Below are 19,085 nucleotides of genomic sequence, written 5' to 3' on the forward strand. Positions count from 1 at the left end.
TGATCTTTGTTTCATCAAACCAGAGAATTTTGCTTCTCATGGTCTGAAAGTCCTTCAGGTGCCTTTTGGCAAAATCCAGGAGGGCTGTTGTGTGCCTTTTACTGAAGAGTGGCTTCCCTCTGACCACTCACATATAGGCCTAATTGACGGGAGTGCTGCAGAGATGGTTTTTCTTCTGGAAGGTTCTGCTCTCTCCACAGAGAAATGCTGAAGTGCTCTCAGAGTGACCATTGGGTTCTTGGTCACAGCATACTAGCTCATTATGAAATACTTACCACTAGGCCCCAACATCTCACCTGATCCACGCCGAGGGAGCAGACATGTTCCCTCAGCGTGTCTTCCAGGTATCGCGGCCCTGGCGCTGTGAGTGGCCGGAGCCGCGACGTCGTCACTCCCGTGCACGGGAGATTTCTTTCCGGCAGGGTCCGGCGTCTGCCGGGCTTTCAGCCGAGAATCCCCTGTGCACATGTGCCGCTGTCGCAGTCCATGGCTCACTGCGAGGGGAATATCTCCTAAACCATACATGATTTTTTTTTTTTTTTTTTTTTAACTACAGGTAAACCACTTTAAGAGCAGGTCGTCTAGGTACGTATGACCGTTATACAGTGGGCCCTTAAGGGAGGAGGAGGTGCCAGGACCTTTGTGAACACCCGAGGTGCAGTAGCTAGCCCAAACGACAAAGCTAAAAACTGGAAATGGCGTTTTTCCGCAGATATGCAGATATTTCTGCATATGCAGATATTTCTGATGAGTGGGGAAAATAGGTACATGCAGGTAAGCATCTTCGATGTCTATTGATGCCAGAAGTTCTCCTCCTCGTAGGATGGAGACTACTGATCGGATTGATTCCATGCGAAACGATTGAATCTTTAGGAACCGATTCAGATCCTTGAGATCCAGGATGGGTCTGACATCTCCATTTGGCTTTGGCACTGTGAAAAGGTATGAACAAAAGCCCAACCCCTACTCTTGCATGGGAAGTGCCATGATTACTTTTTGCGACAGAAGTCGATCAAAACACTTGGAAGAGATTCTTTTTTCTCTGGGTCTTTGGGGACATTTGAAAACCAAGGACACGGGAATTCTCTGAACTCTAGTTTGTAACCTATAGTTATTGTGGAGATCACCCATCTGTCCTAATACTCCTCCTGTCAGACCCTTGAGAATGGTAGCAGTCTTTTCCCCGACTCGAACAAGCGGGTGCGCCCCTTCATAAAGAGGCTTTAGCTTTCTGTCTTGTAGATTTCCTCCCCCAGGAATTTTTTTGTCCTTGGGGTTGACTCTGAGTTTTACCTCCTGAACCTGCCGGTGGAGGCCGTCGTGACTGCCTGGAGGCTGATGCCCCAGGCACTGGAGAAAGAGTCCTTTTAAATGAAGGATGTTTACTCTGTTTCTTAACTGGCAAAAGGGTACTTTTTCCACTTTATAGCTTTTGTATATATTTGACCAAGTCATCCCCAAACAGCCTTTCACTGCAAAAAGGAAACCCCGCCAGGAGCTTTTTGCATGGAGTTTCGGAGGACCAATTTTTAAGCCAAAAGACTCTACGCATATGTACCAGCACAAGCGTAAGACGAGAGGTCGGAAGGATAGAATCTCTGAGTACATCAATCGCAAAACACAAGGCTGCTGGCAGCTCGGCCAATTCTTGGGCCTGCTGTTCAGGGAAAACCTTGAGCACCCGTTTAAAGTGATCTCTTAAGAATTGGCATACCCCAATTGCCGCCACTGCAGGTTGAGCAACTCAACCTGCCAAGGCAAAAAGGTTTTTCAACAGGAATTCCATCTTTTTATCAGTTGGATCCCTAAGCATTTCAGTGTTGTCAACCAGAAAAGTCAAATTTTTGTTCAGAGGAGATAGCGGCATCAATTGATTGAATACCCCACATCTTTGTGAACTTTTCCTCCATAGGATAAAGAGTTGAACATTTTTTTAGGAGGGAAAAAAATGTTTATCTGGGTGATCCCACTCAGAATAAATAAGCTTTTCCAGCAGGAAATGAACAGGAAAAGCATGCGCCGCTCAAGGAGGCTTAAGTGAACCCAAACTAGATGTGGGTTTTTCAATCGGCTCAGATACAGGTAACTTAAATGTGGAGCAGACCCCCTCAGTAAGATTGCACCAGCAATTTCTCAGCATATGAAGCCCATGAGGGACCTTCCCCACTAAATTCCCCAGAATCTGAGTCATCTTCATCCCTATCTCCAGAGGGGGAATCATCCCTTTCCTAGAGTTCCTCTGTTTGAGGGTCCTGGGTAGAAGGGGATTTAATGTGCTTTCTTCCCCCTAGAGAAGATGTAATCACAGCCATCAATCTTTCCTCTAATCCATTTATGGTTGAGGAAAAAAACCTCCTGAGTGATGTATACAGGGGCTGAAATGCCAGCAGATGTAGCCCCTGACCCCGACGGGTCATCCTGACCAGCCTCCCTAGGTTCTTCAGGGGGAGATGGTGCTGCGGGGGGGGGGGGGGTCTTCAGAGCCTGAGGGAGATCCCCTTGAGCCCCTATTTCTTAAGGTACCTGTACCTCTTCTGCCCATAGTGCCAAGCACAAATGCTGAGGTACAACAAGAAATGCACGTACTGCTGAGCAAATAGTCCAGCAACTACCGCTGCTATAAAGGCCAAAGTCTGCCTGGGGATGCCTGTGTCAGCCACACTCACATGCCCTCCAACCGCTCTGTGTCCCTCCTTGAGCTGTGCACCTGCAAAAGAGTGCATCTTACAGCCTTGTTTAGCCCTCGTTGTGGGCGTCAACCCACGCCAAATGGCGCGCTTGCGCTCCGCCACCTTTTTCCAGGCACCCATACTGCCCCTCCTCTTGTCCTTTTTTAAACAAGCCCTGCTTTCCCACGTGAGCCGAGGGTTCCGATCCCACCGCCAGGGAGGGGAGGATGGGGCGGAGGAGAGCGCAGGGTAGGTGGATGAAAAACCACTGTAATGGGGGCGGCGGTTGGGGTACCGCTGACTGCCCTATGGGCCTACCTGGGGCATGGGCTCGGAGGAGTGTGCAGCATGATCACAGAGACGAAAAAGACAGGCATGGAAAGGTACGTGCTCTTGACAGCCCCCAGTGGCGACTTTAGGCATAGCAACATTAAAGTAGAAAAAAACCATAAGAAACTAGAAAAATTCCTTAGGAATCTCCCTTACCTTATCCGGCTGCAGGGTTCTGTGGTAACAGACCCAATCTTCACCTCTCACAGTGGGCTCCATTTGAAAAAAGCCTTCAGGGACTAGGGTCTCCTTAAAAAAGGGGGATCCTAGCTCTGGACCTGCAAAGCACCCTGCCAGGGATATGGCTAAAAAAAACAAATACTGGATACCGGGGTCCAGTTTTCTAAAACATTACAGGCAGAACCTCGTTTCTTCGGACACGAGGCCCGGGTACCATTCAATTCGGCCTAGAAAAGCACTTCGAATGGATCCAGTTGCGTGGCTTGCCCCAGAAGGATATTCCAGAGGAGGTCAGCTCAGCACATTTTTACTCGTGACCAACACCTAAGACACTGGCGAAAAAACTGAGGTACTCCCAGTTAGGGGAGGGGTTATATAGGGGGCTAAACTTCCTGTCTAGGGTGTGCCAGTGTCCATCACCTAGTGGTGCCTATATAACCCATCAGAGAATACTGAGGCTCTGTGTCCGGTCATGTACGATAAAGAAAATCTAATTTTGGAATGTTCTAGCTGAACTAATTCCGTGAGGTGACCTTAAGAGGGCTGTGAACAGGAGATGCCCTTGCAATCTAACAGATTTTGAGCATTTTTGCAAGGAAGAGTGGGTAGAGATTCCTAAGGCAAGGTGTGCCATGCTGAAAGATTTCTACAACAAAAGACTGAATGCTGTCAAAAAAAGTAACACGTTACTTCAACAAATTGTTAGTTTAAAGGAGTGCATATTTATGCAACCACATTATTGAAAGATTTTGGTTTGTTTTTAATTGAATTGTACAGATTATAGGTCATATTAAAAGGTGGAAAAAATTCAGAAGTGATTTATCTTGATCTGAATTTTTTACATCTCAAAAATCTGGCATTTCTACAGGGGTGTGTAGACTTCTTATATCCACTGTACTTATAGGTCAAGGCCAGATCACACAAAGGTACAAGGACACTGCAACAGGTATTTTATAAGCTTTCTGAAAACGATCTAAGCTTGGGGTGTAAGCCGAATGAAGGTGCCACATGAAGTTGGCTTTAATTATCCTATAATTTCTAAAGCTTTGTTTTGGCAGAATTAAATGGACAGCAACAAAAGCTACTCACCAAGCATCATTAACACTTTCTGTAGCTCCCCTTGCCTTGCAGAAAAATACAGCTGTTTGGGGTGGAAGCGTAATTTTTTTGGCCTATGAAGAAAAAATAAATAAATTAGAAACAAAATGTAACAAGGCATAAATCGCTAAAAGGAGCTTTTAAGGCAGATATAATACAATGCATGAACCTACTGCTGTCATCATACAATCACGCTCTTACTAAATGGGGAACATGTAAAGGGTTTGCCGAAAAATCTAATGCTTATGTTGTAAATACTTAAAGTGCTTGTAATGCATTCTCTGCAAGGTAAAAAAAAAACCTTTAAGATGGCCTCCCCCTAGCCCCCCACCCCCAAATACTTACCTGAGCCCAATCTCGGTCCAGTGCTGTGTCTGAGAGACAGTGTCATAGGAAGGTTTAAGCAGAAAAATAGACTATTACACATTCCATGGTGGAAAAGCCAGATCTCAGCAACATTAATGTAGATATCATACAACAGTTATAAAATCTGAATATTGACTATTGAAGAGAACTGTACATGCTTCCAAAAGCTTACCATTACCTGCACATCCAATGCCAAGCAAATATGTATTTGTGCTTTGAAGACAACAAGCTTTGCCCATGCAGAAAATAGCAACCGGTTTGATTAAAGTAAACAGATGATTTGTAGGGTCACCATGACATATGTCCCTATACAGAAATGGGGCCCCGAGCAGGATTTGGAATTCTTCTTGAAAAAGATGGCCACACCTTGTGACTGTAAGGGCCCAAAGAACGTGTACGGAAACTGTCTGCTTTTTTTTTTGACAAGTAGGAATGGGTAGTAGAAAAAACAGATGACAATAGGGACTCAGTGTAACTCTCCAAAAGATAGAGTGAATTAAAGGGCCTGAGATGTCCCTGCTCTAATACCCCATTCACACCTGAGCATAGCATTTTCAGGCAGAAAATCTTGTGTTTTTACCGCAATTTTGCAGCGGTTTTTACCGCGATTTTGTGCAGGGCAAAAGGTCACCAATGTAAAAAGAAGAAAAATGCCAAAATCTGCCCGATTCAAGCGACAAAAAAGGGTCCAGAACTTGTTTGAGCTTCAGATGTTCGGCTTCAAGCGACTTGGAGTGGAGATGTGAACCATCTCCATTGAGAACAATAGATTTTTTCCCCTCCAGCGTTTTGTAGCTTCAGGCTTCAAGCTACAAAAATGCTCAGGTGTGAATGGGGCCTAAGCTGGAGCAAATCTCAGATGACCTTCATTGTGACGAAGGCTTCTGAGCAGGTCCTGTGGGCTTAGAGATGAAGGGTCTACCACAAAAGGATGGGCCTTCAGTGGATGACACTTGGAAGGGGTAATGGATTGTACATGCAAGGTAGAGGCGAAAAACCAAAAGGGGGATGTAAATGTGCATAGTGGGGTAGGACTACAGAGAGGGTACCCCCTTCTCTCTGTAACTGTCTCAATGTATTCTTCAAGGGATTTTCCAAAGAGGAGCTCATCGTCAAAAAGCAGGGTTGGACAAAGCTCTAAGCTGTAAGGTCATTCTGGAAATTTGACGAATCACATTCTTCATGGCGTCCGCACAGAATAGTAAAGGCCAGGGCCAAGGGCAAGAACTGTAATCTTGCAGAAAGAACAGGATTATCAATACTAGAAAAAAGATTACTGTTGAGCTCTATGGCCCGGTTTGCCATAGTCTGAGCAACTAAGATCGCAATGGCCAGCTGCAGCTCTGGACCTGCCAGGGCAAAGGAGGAATTCAGAAAAGTCTCCAAATCAACTGAATCTCTAATGAGTTAATGCCCTCAATAAGATTAGTAGATAGCTTTATTAGTACTAGAATGCCAGGGTAAACAGAGGGAATTTCTCTTCTGTAGGTTACAAGGCAGCAAACATGTCAGGAGGAGTAAATAACTTCTCAGAGTTAGGCCAAACCGTAAATAAAGCCTAATCGGCATGATCAAGTATAGGGAAGGTACTTCGACATTGCCTTCTTTCTTGTGACAAACGGAATACGTGGAGCCCTGATAAGGAAATATGTTGTATGCAATTTCCCTATTGATAATGTGCCTCAATAATGCATTTTAAGCCTCCGAATCTTGGTTAAAAGGAGGCCAAGTAAGGACATAAGCATGGCTTTACCGTATACCAAAAGAATGTTATTGGTAACTGACAACGTCCTTGATGGGTCATATTGCAAAGGGAGTTGGCTTGGGGGTGGTCTATTCCTTATACACAAGTTTAAATTCCACAGCCCAAACTGGAATAAGTTAGTCTCATCCAGAGCTTCATCATGCAACGTGCAAGCATCTGGCCTGAATGACTGGCCACGTCTTTATGGGGGGACTCATTGGCGAAACAGCATCTTTAGTGAAGTATTGTCATATTTTCTTTACTTTATAAAAAAAATAAAAAAAATAAAGAGTTATACTTTCAAATATTTGGGTGATCTCTCTTTGCACATATTGATCACAACCCCAAAAACGTGACAAAACAAGGCACGCAGAACTATGTGCATCTAGCCAGAGACTAGTACTGCCTCAACCAACGGGACTGTTGTAGCCAACATATAGATAGAAGCTAAATGATTAAATTCACAAAAACTTGGTAATGAAAAATCTTCAGCAGCCTCTGATAGATTGTCAGCCGCCCCCTTGCCTTCTGCAAATGTTAAGTGAGCCAAGTAGTTCAAGTTCCAATGAATAAAGTACAGTCATGGCAAAACATATTGGCACCCCTACATTTCTGTCACATAATGCACCACTTTGCCAAGACAATTGTTGCAATTACAAATGTTTAGGCATTCTCATGTTTATTTTGTTTGTATCGGTATGAGACAAAAAAGTGGAGAAAAAAAAAAAAAGCCAACATTCCACTCTAAACTCAAAAAATGGACTGGACAAAATGATTGGCACCTTCTCAAAATTGTAAGAAATAATTGCATTCCAAGTTTGGGATGCTCTTGTAATTTATAATAAACTTACCTGCATCAATTAACAGGTGCTGACAATATAGAAATCACAATGGTAACCAGATAAAATGGTAACAAATGACTCAATCTTTCTGTTGCGTGTCTCTGTGTACCACACACAGCATGGAGAAGAGAAAGCAGCAAAGAATTGTCTGAGGATTTGAGAACAAACATTGTGGAAAAACATGGACAATCACAAGGTTACAAGTCCATCTCCACAGACCTTAACGTTCCTGTGTTCACCATGCACAACATTGTCAAAACCTTCGTAACCCATGGCACTGTAGCTGATCTCCCGGGATAAAAGAGAAAAATTGATCAAAGATTGCAACAAAGTATTGTTTGAATGATGGATAAAGAACCTCGATCAACTTCCAGACAAATTAAAGCTGACCTTCAGGCACAGGGTACAACTGTGTCAGCTTATACTATATGTTGGCGTCTGAATGAAAAGGGGTGCTATGGTAGGAGACCCAGGAGGACCTCACTGCTGACACAAACAAACAAAAAAAAAGCAATTGGCATTTGCCAAAACCCTTTCGGGAAAATGTGCTGTGGACAGACTAAACAAAATTACAGATTTTTGGTAAAGCCCATCATTCTACTGTTTTCATAAAAAAATAAAATAAAAAAAGAGGCCTTAAAAGAAGAGAATACAGTCCCTACAGTCAATCATGGTGGAGGTTCACTGATGTTTTACTGCTTCAGGCACAGGATGTCTTGACTGTGTGCATGGCATTATGAAATCAAAGATATCGGGGGGTGCAATGTACAGTGTCAGAAAGCTGTCAGAGGTCATGGGTCTTAAAGTAGGAAAATGACCCAAATCACAAGTCAAAAACATCAGGAAATAGTTTAAGACAAAGCACTGGAGTACTGGACTGGCCAGCAATGAGTAGAGATCTAGATCTTATAGAGCACATGTGGAGAGATCTAAAAAAAAAAGCAGTTGGGAAAAGGAACCCTTTCAATCTGAGAAACCTTGAGCAGTTGGCAAAAGAAGAGTGTGGTCCAAACTACCAGTAGAGACATGTAAAAAAACTTATTAATGGTTACAGGAAGTGATTGATTGAGGTTATTTTTTTCCCCCCAAGAGATGCGCTACCAAATATTACATTGAGTGTACCAATAATTTTGTCTAGTTAATTTTAGGAGTTTTGTGTGGAATGTGTCAGATTCGTTTTTTTGTTTCTCCACTATTTTGTGTCATACCAATACAAACAAAAGAAATAAACATGAGAATGCCTAAACATTTGTAATTGCAACAATTTTCAGGGGGAAGTGGTGCATTATCTTACAAAAATGCAGGGGTGTCAATTTTGTCCATGACTGTAGGGGAGAAATGCAGAAGAGCATTTTAGGCTATTGGCACCCCATTTTTGTTTTGAGCCCATGGTGCAGTGACAAAAAACAAAATACCAAGGTGAACTAAAAAAGCACATGTGAACACACAAAAAAAGTGAGCAAGGGTGTTTCTCTGGTCCCCTTCTGAAAAGGAAGGACCCCTCTATGGCACAAGACTGCTGACGGGGTAAAGCATACTCAGGTTTACTAACCAAGAGGCTCGGTGGACCCTGCTCCTCATGGTCAGCTGTAGCCAACCGATTACTAGGTTGGGGCTTTCCAAAAGACAAGCACCCCCAAGGAAGGAGACTGCCACAGATCCTCCATTTAGACTTTAGGGTAGGCCTGAAGACCCACACTCTACTACCTGAGACCAAATAAAAAACAAAGGCACATATAAAGTGCAGTGAAAAAAACACGAGTGAAGAAATAAAACAAAAAAGTGACAGTGATGAGCATCATGGCGTGGCCTATTAAAAATTGTACTGGTCTCGGTTAAAGACCTAGCCCATGAGTCAAGGGCTCATTCTCCCAGTGGAGTCCAAAACCCATAGTGCTACCAAGAGCATCCCAGAATCACCACTCCCAGGGGGCACTTAACACCTGAGGCTCTATGCTATCCCAACCCCTGGCCAGACAAGGCAGCATTGTTTTAAACGAGGAGGCACTGGGGCCTTCTGGCATACCCCACACTTGGGAAGTACTAATGACCGACACCTTACATGGTGCATGCTCAAATTGGATTCACACCCACATGGGAGATGCCTCAGGACCCCCATCATACCAGCATACTATACAGCTAGCCATTTCAGAATGAGTCAGTGTCCACCCAAAATGGACACTGATCAGAAGAGATACCTAAGCTTCCTAAGGGCCTGCAGTGGAATGTTTGCCATTTATCCCATATGCTCCTGCTCATACCCACCTTTGCTAAGTGAGGATTTTCCCCCTGTGGGGTACTCACAGAATGGATAAAGGCTGAGGAGGTTCAGTGTTGTCCAGTATAAAAGAATCAAAACAAACCACCAGCTCACAAAGTTCCTGTGGCTAGGTCTGATGTATCGAGCTACAGGTGACTCAGCAAATGATCAGACTGCACCAGTGGCAGAAAACGGCAGACAGAACTGCGCAAGTATGGGTATTAGAAATACTATGTCATTAGCCAGAAAGAAACTTCCATTAGTGAGGTGGGGGAAAAAAAAAAAAAGCCAGCCAAAATTTTAAATCAACGCTTACCTACAAAACTGAATAAAGCAAAACAACAAGTAGGGTAAAAAACACACAAAAAGTGTAGATTACCCCATAACCTGTTCCTTCAAAACCTGTTTTGATTAGCACTGATGATAAATGATGTACTGTAGTGCATACTACAGATCAGAGTAATGCTCCAACAAGACATGTACCGTATAGCTAGGAACCGTTCCGTAAAGGTACAGGGAAACCCTGTCTTACCTTGCCTACGTCGCTAGTGCCATCCAGAGTCTAGGCTTTGTCTAACATGGTGGGCATAACCATGAGAGTCTTCAGGGTCTTGGTGCCATGGAAATAGACCACAGCCCTAGTGGCTAGCTGCACCACATGCCAAAGTTAGCACTGAATGCAGGGTCCAGCACCCAAAGCAAACATTACAGGCTGGCCCCACTGCTGTGGGGTCTGGGCATGGTTTCTGAGGTATACACCGAGAGTTACCAGCTTGGAAAGCGATAGTGAGCCATAAGGCAATAGGCAGTCAGATCTTGATGGGAGTGTCAAAGGAGGAAAGAAAAACTGGTGAAAAATAGTAAAATCTTTTCCAATGGGAGAAGGGGGTCCATCACCCAAGGACACTAGCGTAAAACTGTAGTCTCACAAAGTGGCTACTATATGGATGCACCGGGGACATTCCAGCAAAATATTGCTGTCCAATAATCTGAAGGCAGTGGCATATAACCCATGGTCTAAGAATCAATTCATGTGTTCTGTATTGCATAAGTAAAAATTAACTCCACTTTTGTGGAGAAAAAAATAAATAAAAAAAAACATTCCGCTCTTGGTGATCTATGTACATTGCAAGGAATTTTTCAAGGAAAATTCATACCTTTTGTTATTCTGAAGAAATAGCTATTTGTCTGTGTACATGTCCAAAGTGAATCTGTATTGGAGTCATTTTATCTTTCTCAATCAGCTGTTGCACTTGCAGGGCTCTAATGAGGAAAGTGGCAAAGTCTGCATACCTTTAGACATGATTTTCCTTTAGGAGTATCTCAATTTGCTGCGGGTGATGCCAAAAATCTGACTTGCATCTTAGTGCAGACTTCTGGGAAAATCAGTAAGCCAATCACTTAATCAGGAAATTACATTTTCAGGGGGAGTTATGCACACCATATGTGAACAGAAAGCCTCCAGGTAGCCATATTGCATTGCACTTTACAGAAAATTAGAGTGCTGAAGATTGAAAAGGAAAGGTAATTATTAATATTCATGATTTGCAATTCTATGCCCTATATTTTTTTTTATTTGCCTTTTTTCTCCTTTCACAAAAGTGGGGTTACCCTTTAAGATATGATTTTAAAGCATGCAACACTTTGATTTTACACTATTTGTCCCGGTGAATATTATCACCACCAAGAGAGAAAGTGCTGAGAAATCCAAAATTTTTAAATTGCCAGAGCAAGAAGCGATGATAAAATCTTCTCTTAAAGCGGTAGTAACCCCCACTTGGTCATTTCACCTACAGATAAACCTAAAATAAGGCTGACCTGTAGGTAAAACGCAAGATCTCCTAAACATGCACCGTTTAGGAGATATTCACTCTGCATGCAGCCAGTGACATCACTGGCGCATGCGCTCTGAAGGTCCGGCATACTTTGCCAGAACATCAGAGCTTCGTGCCAGAAAGGAGGGCTCCCGCACACATACCATCCCAGCTCCGGTCAATCACACAGCTGGAGCGCACAAATCTGGAAGAAAGACCGAGGGAACGCGTCAGCCTTCTCAGCAGTGATAGTACAGCGATGGAGGGCTTCGTAATATGCTAGTATGTGATGTATACTAGCACATTATGCCATTGCCTTGCGAGTTTTTTTTTTTTTTTTAAACATCTGTGGTTTACAACTGCTTTAAAGTGGATTAAGGCTTACCTGTAGGTCCAAGAAATATCTCCTAAACCTACACGGTTTAGGAGATATTTGCCAAAACACAGGCACCGCTGTCTACGGCGCATGAGCCGTAGACAGCGGCGCGCAGGCGCACTGAGCGTGCCGCTGTCAACGGCGATATGCCGTGGCTGGCGGCTCCCGTGCGCATGCGTGGGAGTGACGTCATCGTGGCTTCGTCGAATGACAGCGCCGGAGCAGCGAGACCCACCGAGAAGATGGACGCTACAGACTACAGGGGACAGCGGTGACTTTGCTGGCTCCTGTGTCAGGTAAGTGACACATAATGGACTACTATGCGATGCGATGCATAGTAGTCCATTATTCTTTACCTTTGCAGGGAATCAAAGAGGAAGTAAACCCATCAGGGTTTATTTCCTCTTTAAGAACAAACCTATGTTGTGTCTCAGACAGAAGGGAATCACCCCAATGGGATAGACAGCAAAACTGACTAGGTTTTAACCCTTCTTTACTCTATCCAAAAAAAAGTTTTTTGCTATACATACACTTAAATAACAAAAATTGTCGGGCAAATTTACAGTTTAACTTGAATACTTTGTATTTTTTCCCCAGGCACATTCTGACAAGCGTTTCCTCGTCACTCACTTGCCTCACAAAAGCAGCGAGGAATACCTTCTTACATTCAAGCAATAAAAAGTCAACAAAGCAGTTGTTGCCCAACTTGTAACATTCCCCTTCCTGTTTTGTTGCTGTATTTTACAATAATACAAACAGCTGAGAATTAACTGCAGCATTAATAATTCCTCTACACTTGAGCTAAAGGTTCTGGCCTCCTGCAACGAACAGGAATTGCTACATAGCTCCAGAGAAATTGACCAATTTTCACACAAAAATGCATTTTGGATGCCAGATTTTATCTTCTTTCCTGCTGAATGAATTTTAATATTGTTAATCATTACACCATCTATTTCTGTAATTATTTTATATTGCTCATCTGTTTTCCCAGTTTAAAAATCATAAACGAGATTCAAAATAATTCTTCCTCCAAAAGCTAGCCTGAGGCTGAGAAAACCATGTGGAAACCGAGAGGCCAACCGCTAGCAGAGGAGAGACGATTCAGCGGAGCTTGTCTGAAACAACTAGTGCCCACTGAACAGTCAGCGATTTGTTACAGTGGTTAATAAAATGCACAAACTGAACTCCGTGTGCATTTAATGTTCAGGCAGCAGTCACCTGCTGTGTGCTTCTGCTTGAACAGTAATACCTGGATACCAGAGGTCCAGCCATGCAAAGCCTGGATGAATCAGGATAAGGCACCAGCCAAGTCAAATTGTGTTGTGTGTGGTTAGCACTACTGTCTTGCAGCACCAGTTCTTGGATTCCACTGTCTAGCATCCGACTGCAGGACCGTCTTTAATATTGATTGGACCCTGGGAAAAATTTTTCTTAGGGGCCCCCCTCCCCCCATGCAATTTCGATCTCCACCTTCTCTGAGACATACAATAAATAGCAGCAAGACTTAAAATCAGTTTACTGTATCAGATCAGGCAGCAATTGCGATTGGTTGCCAGAGGTTACAGTGTATCATTACGGCTTACTGACTGGTTGCTAGAGGTTACAGCACTCCTTAAGGCTCACTGATTAGTTGCTAGAGGTTACAGCACATTTCTGCTTGTTGATTGGCTGCTAGAGATTACTGTACAGTAATACTGCTCACTGGTTGCAATAGGTTACAGCACATCATCTCCTCACTGCAGGGGGGGGCATGATATACCTATGAATGCGGCCTTTATTAACATATCAATGCCGTTGGCCTCAGCTATTTACATATGCATGTGACTATTTACATATAAATGCCAGTATTTATAGGTAAACACAGGTCTGCAGGTGAGTCATCTGTACATAACAATAGGGCAGAGCTGGGCAGCATTAGTAGCAGCACAGGACTAAAACCTCAAGGGAACGTAAACTGGGATAGTTGGGCAAATATGAGGCAGCTGCTTTGGGCCCCTCAACAATGACAGGGCCCTGGGCAGCTGCCCCTTTTGCCCTGCCTTAAAGACGGCCCTGTCCGACTGTATTTCTACTCATGTGTCTCCATGCATGAGATTGGTTATACAATATACTTTTAGTGACAGGAACTGATGTGAGCACATCTATACTCTTAACTTCGCACTCTCAGTGCTATAAATACAAATATATTTAATGATGTAAAGTGGTGGTGGGGCATGTGAAATGACAAAAAAAAAAAAAAAATTTAGATTTTTGGTCTATCTGTACTGTCCGTGATACTTTTTTTATTTGCACCAACATACAGTTTTTCAGGACAAGCTTTCGGGGTATGTCCCCTTCTTCAAGGTCCAAGCAGTACTGATTGGACCTTGAAGAAGGGGACATACCCCAAAAGCTTGTCCTGAAAAATTGTATGTTAGTGCAAATAAAAAAAGTATCACGGACAGTACTCAATTTTCTCTGTCACAATTGCACTAATACGGCTACAATCACATCAAGTATGGTCTATCTGTAAATTCCTGGTCTTGGAGTACACCATGGGGGCACAGAGCCCCTTGGTTAAAGCTCTAATAAACCCAAATGCAAAAATGTAATACGCTACAGCTTACAAAGTTAGTTTTTAATTTTAGGCCTTTTTTCCCCCACTTTGTTTTCTTTCACTTGAATTTTGTTTGAAATAAGAAAAATGGACAGGTACATAGACAAAATTATTATGCCGGAATGTGAACAAGATTGAGAGAAGTTTCCCTCTGCAGATATTGATCTTTAAACAATGATGAAGGCATAAAAAAAAAAAAAAACACAATCGATCCATACAATGTTGAATCATTACAGGATTCATCATCAGAGCTCTTCTTGGAAATGCGACTCACTTTGTTTCTGAAGAAGGCCCTTTAACTGGGAGCCCCAGAGCTAGTGAAAACAGTACAGTCATCCATGGGACCAAAAAAAAGGTACCACTCTTACTCATGGACATAAAGACCATACTGAGGTGGCAAGGATCAGAGGAGAGGAGAGAAGAGGAGAAGAGAGAGGGAATAATAATTTAAAAAAAAAAATGTAAAGGGGGGGAAGCTTCTTTTTTTTTTTTTTTTTTTTTAAGGAGAGAGGTGGCGGCCGACTCTGCTCCGGAGGCTCACTATGGGTAGGTCCCAAAATACATGGACTGTGGGCGCAAGTTGTAACCTTTCTGCACAACTACATGGGCTCTCCGGTCACATTAGACCCAAAACAATGCTTACTTGGGGTGCTTCCAGATACGACAAAGACATTCCCGCACGAGACCTTGTTCTCAGTGAGGAGGGTTATTGCTCGGAATTTAATGAGACCCATACCCTCCTGGGCTGGTGGAGTGGAAGGTGGAGGTCAATAATAATTTACTATATAAAAAGGTTATGTATAGTAACCACTTAAGAACCAGGCCTCTTTTTCAGATTTGGTGTTTACGTGTTTAAAACAGTTTATTTTGCTAGAATATTACTTAGAACCCCCAAACATTATATCTTTTTTTTTTTCTAGCATCCTAGAGAATAAAATGCCGGTCATTGCAACACTTTTTTCCACACCGTATTTGCACAGTGATCTTACAAGCGCACTTTTTTTGTGGAAAAAATGCACTTTTAAAAAAAAAAAATAAGACAACAGTAAAATTAGCCCAATTTTTTTTTTTTTTATACAAGTGAAAGATAATGTTACGCCAAGTAAATTGATACCAAACATGTCATGCTTCAAAATTGCGCCCGCTCGTGGAATGGCGTCAAACTTTTACCCTCAAAAATCTCTATAAGCGACATTTAAAAAATTCTACAGGTTGCATGTTTTGCGTTACAAAGGAGGTCTAAGGCTAGAATTATTGCTCTCACTCTACCGATCGCGGTGATACCTCACGTGTGGTTTGCCCGCCGTTTTCATATGCGGGCGCTGCTCACGTATGCGTTCCCTTCTGTGTGCGAGCTTGTCGGGGGGGGGGGGAGTTTAAAAAAAAAATCTTTTTTTTACTTGATTTTAGTTATTTTTACACTTAAAAAAAAAAAAAAAAATGAATGGATCACTTTTATTCCTATTACAAGGAATGTAAACATCCCTTGTAATAGAAAAAAGCATGACAGGTCCTCATATATGAGATCCGGGGGGTCAAAAAGTCCTCAGATCTCATATTTGGACTTAAATGTAATAAAAAAAAGAAAAAAAAAAAAGTAATTTTAAAAAACGACATTGAAAAAAAATATACCTCTAAGAGGTATGTGCGGAAGTGACATTTTGATGTCGCTTCCGCCCTCCTATAGTATAGACACGAGTGGGGGGGCCATCTTAGCCTCACTCGTCTCCATACCCAGCTAGGAAGAGGACCCGATCACCTCCGCCGCTACCGACGGCTCCGGTAAGAGGCGGAGGGCGCGTGGCACCTCTCCCTAAAACGGTGATCTCGCGGCGAACCCACTGCGGAGACCACAGTTATCGTACACAGGACCGCGTCCAGTAAAGAGGGATCTCTGGGTTGTGGCAGCAGCTGCTGCCATTACTGAGATATTCCTCTTCAAAAATAGGACATATATTTACATGAGGCGGTCCTTAAGTAGTTAACAGGGAATGCGCAGCCAAATATGACAAAATATGGGATCGTTGGTTACAGGACTCCGATACCTGCACGTGAGGCGCCTTGAATCTATGTTCCCAGATGGGTGGTTTGCCCCTTGCTATGTGTCTTGATAAAGGTCTAGATAACCCACATGGGTCAATACCTGTTATCGCCCTTTCCCCATTTCTGTCCCCTTTTACACATGTTGTTACTCATGACACCAGTTCTGAAACATCTGTACTTTATTCACTGTACACCCTTCCAATATCAGACACACTTTAGATGTATGTAATATTATATATGCACTTATTTCCTGTTAAAAAAAGTATAAACCAAAGACTAAATGCAAACTTGAGCTATTGAAGCTTTAATGACAGATCGCCCAGAAAGCCCTTACACTCCTGATGAAAGGGGCCAACAGCAAAAAAGGTTGACCCTTTTCTTACAAATCATAAGTAAGTCATAAGCTGATGAATCCAATGGGAGATAGTAGGAGTTGGAAGTGGTGCTAGTCTTCTTTAGGCCCTCAGGAAGCTTAAAGAGAATTGGATTGCCAAATTGAGGCAACTTCAGGTAAATATACTGATGGCACGGACCACACCCGAAATGTGTATAAACTTGTCCCCTGGTGTCTGATGCTTAGGGCAATGAAATATCCTGGTTGAGATAAAAAAAAAAAAAAAAAAAAAAAAAGTCTGAAACCACCCTAGGCAAAGAGAGCTGAGGTCAAAGAGCCGCATTGTCATGGAGTACCCGAAATGGCTCCTCCACCAGTTCCGAATTCTATGAGCTGAAACGATGGCGACCAGAAACACAACCTTCTGTGACAAATGAACTAAGAGAAGCTCTCCAATAGGCTCAGTTTTGTAAAACAGAAGGCACCAGTTTGAGATCCTGTGGGGTCAAAGGCAGTCTGACCGGAGGAGCAATACATGCAACAATCTGTACAAAGGCGCACAATATGGAATGAGGAGTAAATCGACCACTAAATAAAACACTGCCAGTGCCGAAATCTGACCCTTGATCGAACTCCAGATCACTCACTTATCAACCTTGTTTGGAGAAAAACCAGAATACAGCCCACTACATACTTGGGGGAATCCCTAGCCTCATACCTCTTCTACCCTGAGGATGTCTTCAACAGAATCAAAGACTCCCATGTCTGCCAAGACTCTGACTTCAACAGCCATACCGTTCAAAAAACGGTGACTGCATAGGACCGAAGATTAGACTGCACCATGTGGAGACAATCTGGAAGGACTTAAGGACTGTCCACTGACATGGTCACAAGGTCAGAATGCCACATCCCCAGGGCCAAGTTGGGACAGTCAGAATCCCCAGTATTCTGAGTCTGTGGCAAACAAAGGCATACATCAGGGAGAACTGGACCCATGGTGTCAATAGAGCATCCACTGCAAAAACCCGAGGATCCCTGGTCCCAGGAAAAAGCCTGTCCACTTTTGCATTGAACCGGGATGCTAGAAGGTGCAGATCTCTTCAAACACCTCTGGGTGAAGAGCTCACTCCCCACTCTGCCAAGTTTTCCACTCCTGGAATGAAGCTCTGCCCAAGACAGTATGAGAGCCACTTCCTCCAGAGCCTCCCACCAACTTCTGGTGGCTCCTAAAAGATTTATATATGCTATGGCCGTACCATTGCCTGACTGAACCTGTACAGGGAGACCTCCATGATTTTCTGGAAATACTTATCCAGGTAAAACCTAAACAAATGTTCCCTCATGAAAGTACAAATTTGCCAGCAACATGGCACCCAAGTGGCCCATAAAACACAGAAAAAACAAGGCGGAGTACTAAGCAGAGGGGCAAAAGAAGCAGTCAAGAGAGCCACCAAGGGACCCTAGAAGACGAGGATCAGGGCCACTCTGTGCAAAACAAGCTGCACAGCGGGGGTAGGTATGAAATGTTTGTTATTAAAAAAAAAAAATTACTTTAGTGTAATTTTAAGGGAAAACCCAAAGGTACAGCAGCACAGACAAGTGCAGCTGAGCCCCTACCAGACTACATGAGCACAAGCAGCACACTACTTACCAGCCCCTGGGCCACTTATCTCCAAAAAAAATCCAAGAAGGGGGAAAAGGGTGGCTATTTGGGTGAAAACATCAGGGAAACCCCATGGGCAGTCTGGCTGCAGGGCCCAATTTAAACAGGGGAGCAATCCACCCATCACAGTGGGTTGCACCCACAGGACCTTCAAGGACTAGATCCCCCCCAGCTGGGGTTCACTGCTCTGGACCTGTAAAGCCCCCCCCATCAGAAAACATTGTCGCACAGAGTTCCGTGAACGCAGGGTTCAGTTCCGACCAGCAACATTACAGGCTGTCCCTGCATTGTTTCCTCTTCATCCACTATGGCATTCAGACACCATTCTTCTGAGCAATGGTAGTTGTAGGAATGGATCTGGATAAAACCTCCTGATCCCCATTGGAACCATTGAGGATCTGGTAGAATCGTACAGAGAGCTACACAGCAGTGACCATCACCTTCAGAGACGGACAAGAAAACTAAATCTCTTCCACAGGTAATGGGCTATGCCTAAGAGGGGATTGTCCAGTTCTTTTTATTTTTCCTGCGTCCAATCAACTGTAAGTGGCGCATAACCCTGTTCGTAAAGATCAATGAAGAGGCAGATTCATGCGTAATCACAAATGAGGCTTGTACACAGAATAGTGTCTGTGCCTGTCTTAATAAAACCTAGGGGCTAGTTCACGCCACAATTTCTGTGTTCCAGTGTGTTTCTGCATGTGAGTTTTTGATGCATTCCAGTGAATTTTACTCCCCCCCCCCATCTCAACTAAGGACACATGTATTCC

The 19,085-nt window shown here is 43.5% G+C and overlaps 1 protein-coding gene across 9 annotated transcripts in view; it reads right to left on the bottom strand.

Annotated features, from left to right (window-relative positions):
• Positions 1-19,085, bottom strand: part of EHMT1 (euchromatic histone lysine methyltransferase 1) — a 199,794-nt gene that overhangs the window by 70,254 nt on the left and 110,455 nt on the right. For all 9 annotated transcript variants that reach the window (XM_077467962.1, XM_077467942.1, XM_077467956.1 and 6 more), the window contains exon 14: positions 4,269-4,351. In XM_077467962.1, coding sequence (XP_077324088.1) covers positions 4,269-4,351 — 83 coding nt within the window. The remainder of the gene's footprint in view (positions 1-4,268; positions 4,352-19,085) is intronic.

This window comes from Lithobates pipiens, unplaced genomic scaffold, assembly GCF_037356315.1.
Source record: "Lithobates pipiens isolate NorthernLeopardFrog02 unplaced genomic scaffold, aLitPip1_a1.2 Scaffold_11, whole genome shotgun sequence".
NCBI lineage: Eukaryota > Metazoa > Chordata > Amphibia > Anura > Ranidae > Lithobates > Lithobates pipiens.